The 8994-nt window shown below is 49.6% G+C and overlaps 2 protein-coding genes across 2 annotated transcripts; both read left to right on the top strand.

Moving 5' to 3' along the window:
• Window positions 1-1260: 1260 nt before the first annotated feature.
• Window positions 1261-2834, top strand: LAESUDRAFT_728429 (uncharacterized protein). Its single transcript, XM_040909438.1, has 5 exons — window positions 1261-1288; window positions 1344-1407; window positions 1463-1953; window positions 2013-2319; window positions 2369-2834. Exons 3-5 carry the CDS (start codon window positions 1465-1467, stop codon window positions 2395-2397), a joined length of 825 nt encoding a protein of 274 aa, XP_040761927.1. The 5' UTR covers window positions 1261-1288; window positions 1344-1407; window positions 1463-1464; the 3' UTR covers window positions 2398-2834.
• A 3176-nt stretch (window positions 2835-6010) lies between these two features.
• LAESUDRAFT_313310 (uncharacterized protein) lies at window positions 6011-6911 on the top strand. The gene has a single exon (XM_040901968.1). It carries the CDS (start codon window positions 6143-6145, stop codon window positions 6719-6721), a length of 579 nt encoding a protein of 192 aa, XP_040761926.1. The 5' UTR covers window positions 6011-6142; the 3' UTR covers window positions 6722-6911.
• Window positions 6912-8994: the final 2083 nt, after the last annotated feature.

The following is an 8994-nucleotide window of genomic DNA, read 5'->3' as shown; positions in this document are numbered from 1 at the left end:
CACATGGTCGATTGGTCTAGGATGTGGCACGGTGTACCCTCCCTAGGATGGGGCCCCCCAAACTCCTGAAAGCGAGATGAGGAGGAGCCTGGGTGGATATACGATCATCAGTTTTAATGAAATTCCTGCTATGACAGTAGTGGGTCTTACCATCGCATCTTGAACCAGTTTCCCACCAGAAATCAGCGGCACGTGAAATATGACGTTGTTCACGTGAATGCTCCACTGCCTAGAGATTCATTGACTTCGCATTGGCCGCTTACTTTGCCCCATCTGCGCTCATCAGTGTTTAACTCGATGTGTCGTCTGCATCTCGTCAGCAACTATGCAGGTATTGTTGTGTCAATCCTGGTAGACAATTCTTTTGAAATGTCGCTCATCTCATCCGCTTTCCCATGCTTACACAATCTGCTGCATTCAGTGCGGGTGGAAAACTCTGTCACATATTCATCCGCCTCTGGACCGGTTCATGTTCCCTCTAAGTCTGGTTTTTTCACCTCCTCGTTGTCTATGTCTATCGGTTCCCTTGCATTCTTTGACATCACTGTGGGTCGCGACTGGCTTTCAATCTGTTGTGTGTCAATCGACGTTTCGATATATGTGATCCACTGTCGTCTTTTGTTCACTTCCCTCTACATGGTCACTGTTGGACTCAGAAAGAGAATGCTGTTGATGGTGTGTTGGTTTTTTTTTGTTCGTTCGTGCTTTACTTAGATCATTTTCACAAGTGTCATTTCTGTCTGTTGACGACAAGTCTTCCGTCATCCATAGTAACGGTGTGTACTCTGCTTTTGTTCGCCGTGTGCTGCAGTACTCACTGTTGTTTGCTCTTTACTATGCGTTGTTCATATGATATGTCTTTGCATGTGCATCTTCACTGTCAACCAGGTCCCTACCGAGCAACATCACCTCCTGCGCATGCCCTACCTCACATCGATAGGTGTTCTCTACACAGCTCCGTAAACATTAAAACCAATATATTTATCATATTCACATATGTAACACCAGCCCGTCAGTGAAAGTCCACCGACGCAACGTATGAAATCAATAATCGTTGTAGCGGGCGCTGCCGGTACCGGCCCTATCCTTATTTCCATATGGACGTGTTTGTAGCTGGTCAGTGACGGTTGCCATATGAGATCCCGTGACACTGATCGATCAGTTTAGGGCAAGCTGATCCCCAACGAGGCCCTCTACTTAACTTGAACGAACGGCATGTGTCCATCTCCTACCTCCCTTTCATCTTTCGTCTCCTCTCGACCTAACTTCTCCTTTGACTTTCATCCTCGTGCGTATCCTTTTGTCGCTCTTCCTAACCTTTACTCAAGCGTCTTCATCTAAAGCATTGCGTTTGTGGTATGCTTTCAACCTAGTCCTCTCCCTTATAGCCCATTATCTTTCATCTTCGTACATATCCTTATATCGCTCTTCCTTGCCGTTGCTTAGATCCAAGGGTGGACAGCAATGACGTCCACACCCCGCGACGCAGCCGCCTTCGAGGCCGTTATCATTAGCGCTTGCGCCGAACATGAGCGCTCTCATGGGAGGGAGAATGGCTACAGACGTTGCCTCGTCATCGATGAATTCTTCGTTAAATTCGACAGTTATAAGTCTCTGTACCCTGAATTTGAGACGCAGACGTACGTCTTCCAGTGCGCAAAGAGCAACATGAGCGCGCCACACGTTCCCGAGGTCTTCCAATTCTTCCACCGTGACCATCAGATGGCATACATGGTCATGGAGAACATCAAATTTACACCCACTCCAGTCCTGGACCTTCCCCAAAGGGTGGCACTGGCAATCCAGTGGCTTCATGATCTTCCAGCTCCTCCTCCCGACCGTGTCCGGATTGGCCCTCTAGGAAGTGGTCGCGCCCGCCATAAGCTATTCAAGGACTACAGGGCGCCTCTGTCTTTCTCAAGCATCCAGGCTATTGAGCGGTACTTAAATAAAGTGCGTCCACGCTTGTATTTTCTTGTGTTCGCCATCCACTGACATATGACTTGGGCTAGGCTAGTACGAGGGTTACGCCCAGGTCCGGGCCAATAGCGCTCGTCAGCCTTTGCAATGAGCGGCTGGTCTTTACCCAGTCCGACATGGACGAGAGCAACTTCGGCGTCGATGTCGAAGGGAGGACGTGCCTCTTTGACTTCGGAGCAGTAGGATTACTGCCAGAATCATTCGCCAGCTATACTATGTCTTCGAGCGTCCAGTTCACCGCCGCCGTCGCGCAGCACTTGAATTGGCCATCCAGTCCCAATCTGCATATGATGGGCAGGATCAGTACATTTTTGTGGATGTATTACGATCGGACCTTGGGTACGTTAACTTGTATTTGACATGGGGTTTTAACGAACGTTCGTTATAGGTCTGGACGATAACGGCAATCCCAAATAGCGTAGTAAGTCTCGATATATATATATATATATAGCCTTGCGATCTCCAAGCTACATGTAGTAAGCGAACCTCTCTGCTTGCTATAGAAGTTGAACGAATAACTAATCTAGAACCATGATTCCTAGGATTTGTTTTTCCAAACAGGTGTATTCTGCAACTGTTGTCCTCGGCCGCTGTCTTTCTCCTAGTAACTAACTGTTTTCTTCGCGTCTCGTTTATTTGGCGCAAATCACGTTCTCCTTCTCCTAAACGTGATTTATCATGAAGCGCTGGCTCGTCTCTGTGATTTGTTAGTCTCAGTTTTCCAGCTTTCTTTTGCCGCTATTGATGTGTCGTAATACGTAGTACCTCGAGCTTTTCATTATTAATAGTAGCGCTAGCACGACTGGCTTTTCCCTCTACTTATCGAACACCATTTGGCTTGGGAGACCACGGACCTTGGACCTAGCTTGGACACGATCTTCGCCTATTCTATCTGACCGCCATGACCATCATCATTGCGTGACCCTGTCACCGGTCCCCCAGTACACATGGCTGCTCTCAATCTTCGAACATGCCATCACGAGTTACCTTCTATCTAATGATATCCGTCCTACCCGAGTCTGGCCTAGTCTGACCATATGAATCGCAGGTTTAGTACGTACGCGCAAAGATGCTGCATTTTGGACCAAGAAACACAACGATTCTGTGATTTGGTGAGAAATACAGTGCGGCCGACCCCGATTATGGTGTCGTCTTCTTGACCTTTCGAAATCTAAGTTCTTCTGGAGCTGGGAGCTGGGAAGCGCATGCATGACTGCCATCTCTGCTCCTATGTTCTTGACATTGGTGAATAATGAGTGTGGCATGGTGCAAACTGCATACCCGTATGTAGATTACTCTCAAGCATTACATTTGCTGTGTGCAGTAGAGCATGCAATGCGCTCGCCGCTGACCATGCCGCATGCTAGCGTCTTGACTTGCCTGCGGGTGGTTTCTCGCTGATGTGCTGTTGTTTTCGAATAACGGGCCAACCAAAGAACCTTGAAGCTTGATGTTTCCTGAAACACACAGATGCGGACGCTGCGTGCCCCGATATCGGTTCTCATATGTAGCCCAGTGCTGAGACATTCCTTCCATGCTGTTCTTGCGGCGCCTGCGATTTGGGACGTGCCTTCGTCAGAAATAGAAGTGTACTAATATGAAGAATTCCTATTGTTTTCTGATCGGTTCCTACCCCAGAAACAAGGGGCTTGCCGACTTCAAGTCTTCGATTGACGTTAAGCGGCAGCGAGGCCTACTGTGGAGGACGTCTTCTGAATGTCATAAAAATGTAATCGCCACAACTCGATAATCCGACCGAGTAATAAATGCACTGGAAAAAAATGAATGCGACTCGTCAATCACGCTTCAGATTTGTTGTTTACGCGCAAGACGAGTCTCACGCTCGTTGACTCTGACTCATTGAATGTTCAGGGTTCCGACGCGCGTGGTGGCAGTGTATATGCACACACACTCTTTCAAAAGTATCCCATCGACTTCTCGTCTCACCTCAACTAGTTCATCTGCATCTACTCCCATATACACTTCAGCATGACTGCCTTTGATGCACTGTTTCATGAAGCAAGTCCAGGCGTTTTCAGGCCGTGTCGTGCTTTGCATCGTAAGTGTACACTATCAACAACTCTTCGCTTGAATTCAAATCAAAACCTCACCCTCATTGCTCAACAGAGAGTTTGGCCGTAGCCACGTGGTTTCCTCCTGCAGTGTCAAACTCGCAAAACTATCGGTTGCCGTCTAGCGGGTCAATCGGCGTGTAAGCTTGCCGCTGTTGTAGGCTAAGTGTTGCGCACTTAGTACGTCGTAGTGTCTAGTGCCCGTGGGTCCAACATCCTGGCATTGTTTTAAATTTCACCGATAGGTGCCACTTTGAGCCGGCTAGGCAGAAATGGCAGCAACTATGTGTTATTCGTGATCTGTAATTTCACGAGTTGTTAGAGACCGGGAACGGTTAGGACCTGACTGAATATACATCGAGGGATTTCGTCAGGCGAGTCTGAGATTGCTTGGGTGATTTACGGAAAACTTACACCACTCTATATTCAGCGCTTTCCTCCAAATGCATGAATTGAGATGCGCATTGTGAGCGTGCCACTTCTTATTCGCTCGCCCAGTCCGACGGCAAAGGAAACGCTCACTATTGTCCGAAGCATATTTTTCAGTAATGTTATCCACGTTGTTGCTGTCGGAGGCTACAGAGGAGCTATCGCGGCGTTACCGCCGGGCTATGATCATAGCAAACTGTGAAAACATATCCGTCACCACGGAGCACGCTGGTTCGACTTCCTGGAGGTCATATCGTCCCGTCAAGAGAGAGAACTGAACTGAATCCCACGAACAGGATCTTTCTTTCCAGCTTGGAGTGCGCGCAATTAGGCGCATATTGCATGACTGCGGCAAACGCGTTGGCGCCACATAACAGGTTCGTGCCACACTTTCTTTGTTTCTTTTCCCTCGGCCTTCACGCACAAGCGACGCCACAGGAAGGTAGCTTCCATTGCGGAGGCCTCATCTTCCAGACGTGGCCTTTGTTCTGATGCAACATATCATAGATCATTGCAAGCCACACAAAATGTCTAGACGCACTAGAAATCAAGTCTCGGGCTTGGAAAGAAAGACACAAAAAGTGCTTGGCTAACTCAAGCTATGGTCGAAAATGGTGGGCAATGGCCACGAGGTTCATGCGTGGGCACGAGCTACCGATATAGGCGCCTATTCTAAAGTCAACCGCGACGCGCCTTGCCTTCTTCCTCGCACTTATTCCCCAACCACCACAAGTGACCATCACCATCCATCCACACCGTTTCTAGAAATTTCTTGTCATTACAGTTCTTACTAACAGCGTCAGACTCACCTATCTGAGATCTCAGTCCATTGAGTACCATTTTGACATCGCGTTTGCCACTCGACGTACTGCGCCACAATGTTAAGCTTGCTCAAGAGGGCCCATGCGGCCATCAAGAACTCAATTAAATGGCTGAAGAAAGTGCGACGTGCTTTTGCGGAGCATGACCATGAGCAAGGGCCTACAGGCACCATCTTCGAGGTGATCACTGAAAGTACAAACACATACACGGATGACAACAGGAACGACATCTCGGTGAGTTATCCAGCTGATGCCTTCGTGTCTATGCTTGTGCTCACCTGATAACGCCGGTAATCGTGGACGTCATATCAAGTCAACCTGCTTCACGATCGACGGAGTTGAGGAACATGCGCCGGAAACGGACGACGACAATGGATGCACGGATGCTTCAGTTGGATACGAGTCTTCGGTAAGCACAAAGGCATCACTTGGTTGGTGCACAAGGTACTCAATGTTGCTGCAGTTCCACATGCGCTTCGGCGCGCGGGTTTTACAACCGATCCCAGAGATTGGGGCTGCCAACTTCCCCGAACCAGTTCTCTATCTCGATGGTTGGAACCATGTGGCAGAGTATGAACACGAGCATGTCCTTGCAGAGCAGGGATGCTTTGGATCAGAGGTAAGTAATAACCCACCCGCAACACATGGCGTGAGGATGTCGATAGTGGCTTCGTGTCCGTAGATCGCTGACGGGTTGCGCAGGACATCAACAACGGCGACGAGCTTGAAACGATAAGCAGAATTGAGACATCCGGTACCGAGTCTGACGAATCTTCCTTCCCGCATACTCCGCTTTCCCCGTCATTCACTACCGCGCCCACGCAGCAAAGTCACGGGTCCATGATAGGACAGGCTAGGGTCGAGGTTCCTGTGACATCAGTGCGACTGCCATTCATCGCATCATGCGAACGGATTTTCACGCAATGTCTGGACATTGGAGCAGCATACACGGCACGCGTGGCGAAAGCCGATAAGGTGAAACGTCACAGGCAACCCAAGGTACGACTTCTTGCGGATCCACTAGTTATCGCGGAGCTTGCTGAAGAGGCTGGACCGACGCAGCCTAACACGATATGGCACATCGCCACGGAGCTTGCAGCAGCAGCTGGGGCCACAGAAGCAGAAACTAAGCGCAAACTGGCATGGCCCGCATTGAACAATATCCCCGACTACGTTGACAAGACTATGGCATGGGATATTTTCCTGGGCGAAATCTTCTACAAGTTGAGCCCTTCCCATGAGCTGAGGCCGGGAATGGCACTGGCTGCTATGAGGGCGTTCAACAAGAGATATCCTGAAAGCTGTTTCACATTGGTGGAAACGCCGGTTGCCGCATTAAAGGTAAGCAATGTCGTGCACGGCTCAAAGGGACAAGGAGAGATGACACGTGCCCACAGGACCGCGAGCATTCCAATGTGATAGACGGTGAGCAGCGCGAGCTGGGCATGCCTACGGGCCATTCAAGGGGAGCGAGCATTGCCGAAGGAAGCCAGAGGACGAATGCGTCCACGGAGGAGCCTCGCAAGTCGGTTGGCAAAGACTCTCGTGCGGAGCGGAAGGAGCGTCGGGCACGCGACGAGGAACTCGAGAAGCGGTGGGCCGCGGAGTACTGCAGCACGATCTATCTCCAGGCCTGGATGCATCTCGCGGGCATGACGTTGGTCCTTCGTGATATCAAGAAGAAGCAGAGACAACATGCTCGTCAGGAAAGAGAGAGGCGTCTATGCAGTGGATTAATGTGAGCTGAGCGAAAGATCAAAGAGTCCGTCGAGAGCTTGAGTGGCTAGGACAGAGGGTTCCATGGTGGCACTCTAGGAGATTGTATTCAACTACGTCGTCTCATTGGTATGAATGAATGGACTCACAAATGTATATACTGTTTCTGCGCCAGTATTTATGCTCCTGTCGCGAACAGACACGTTTACGATTGAGTGGCACCTACAGCCACGGACGCGTTGGCGCCCGTTGAAAGTCTGCTCGCGCCGCGCTTATACACTCTCGCTTGCCTTCATCCACCAGCCACATTCTACGCAAAAAATTGTGCGCCAATTGCTTTAGATTTCTTGCTGGCTGTGGGCTGTGCGATGACCCACCATCTACAGTACCTAATCACGGTCTAAGTTCACTGTTCTTAGCACGGCTATCGCTTGATCACGACATGACATCTCCGTTGAAGTGACTTCTTTGCAGCTTTGACTGACACTTGAGGTTGTAAAAGGCAATGATGTCACCGTCAGAGGATCTTCTGCATTTCGTAAGCGAAGTCTGCTTGGAGCTGCAAAACCATCGGATGCCGTCGAGCGGGACAATCGGGAAAACGTGTAAGCTTGCCGCTGTTGTAGGCTAAGTGATGTGCACTTACGTCGCAGTGTCTAATGCCTATGAGCCCAACATCCTGGCATGTTTCTAATATCACCGACAGGTGACACTTTGGGCCGGCTAGGCAGGTGGCAGCAACTATGAGTCACTCGTGATCTGTAATTTCACGAGTTCTTAGAGACCGGGAACCGTTAGGACCTGACTGAATATACATCGAGGGAGTTCGTCAGGCGAGTCTGAGATTGCTTGCATGATTTACGGAAAAAACTTACACCAATCTATATTCAGCGCTTTCCTCCGAGTGCATGAATTGAGATGTGTATTGTGAGCGCGCCACTTCGTATTCCCTTCTAGCGAGATTGCACGAAGAGTCAAGTGATGTCTTTCCAAGGGTGACTATAGCATTGATCAACAACATCGTTCGCCCAATTCGACGTCAAACGAAACGCTCACTATGAACCGAAGCATATTCTTCCACCAGACTTCCGCTGTGTGTCATTTCGCACACTATCTTGTTCCCCCGATGGATCCATCTTGGCTTTTTCAGCAATGTTATCCATGATGTTGCTGCCGGAGGATATGGAGCAGCTATCGCGACGTTGCCGCCGGACTGTGATCATAGCAAAGTGTGAATACATATCCATCGCCATGAAGCATGCTGTTTCGACTTCATGGAGGTCATTTCGTCTGTTCATGGATTGTCTTGCTGGTGCAATTTGCGTGTCGATCAGGAATGCGCTCTTCGTCGGAAATTTCGTCCAAATGTCGGCTCTCGATGGCAAGCAGAATGAAATTGATGCCAATTATTTGATGGCGAGCGGATTCTGCATGAGATATGGGGCACACGAATCAAGGCGAGATACACGAGCGAGTTTGAGCAACACGCGGACGCACGGTTCGAGCGCGAGTGGCGTAGTAGCGCTCGCGCCACAGCTTGTGTCTCAGTACAGTCTCTCTCCAAGAAACCACTTTCTCGAGTTGTCGAGTCGTTATTCTCTGAGTTGACGGCGATACTCAGAGCCTCCACGCAGAAACCGTAAGCGTGAGAGGACACCACCTCTATTTCTGCGAAAAGTGTGCTCGCTCGATTTCCATCCATCTCGATTTCATCTATCTCGATTCTCAGGCCACAAGCTCGGACTCCCGTCAGTGCGATGCACATTATGATTATGTTCACTAGCGAACATTAAACACCAGTCATTCCAGTGAGTATGCTTACTGATGAACCATGGATTCTCGCTAATGCTACAAGATAGTGTAAAATCGGAGACATCAACCCGCTGCTTGTCAGGTCAGACAAGTTGCCTGAGGAACCCTACGTTATTCCCCGCAAGGTTCAGTAACGTTGTCCTCGCGAGATATCATCGCCATTC

This window comes from Laetiporus sulphureus (genome assembly GCF_001632365.1).
Source record: "Laetiporus sulphureus 93-53 unplaced genomic scaffold LAESUscaffold_34, whole genome shotgun sequence".
In the NCBI taxonomy this organism is placed as follows: domain Eukaryota; kingdom Fungi; phylum Basidiomycota; class Agaricomycetes; order Polyporales; family Laetiporaceae; genus Laetiporus; species Laetiporus sulphureus.
The sequence above is the reverse complement of the archived record's forward strand: the minus strand, read 5'-3'. Positions and strand labels throughout refer to the sequence as shown.

Excerpts from the sequence above, each read along its gene's own strand:
- LAESUDRAFT_313310 (XM_040901968.1), top strand. The coding sequence starts at position 6,143 with ATGATAGGACAGGCTAGGGTCGAGGTTCCTGTGACATCAGTGCGACTG.
- LAESUDRAFT_728429 (XM_040909438.1), top strand. The coding sequence starts at position 1,465 with ATGACGTCCACACCCCGCGACGCAGCCGCCTTCGAGGCCGTTATCATT. Across the intron at positions 1,954-2,012 it reads TTGAGCGGTACTTAAATAAA|GCTAGTACGAGGGTTACGCC; the intron begins GTGCGTCCACGC and ends GACTTGGGCTAG. Across the intron at positions 2,320-2,368 it reads GTATTACGATCGGACCTTGG|GTCTGGACGATAACGGCAAT; the intron begins GTACGTTAACTT and ends CGTTCGTTATAG.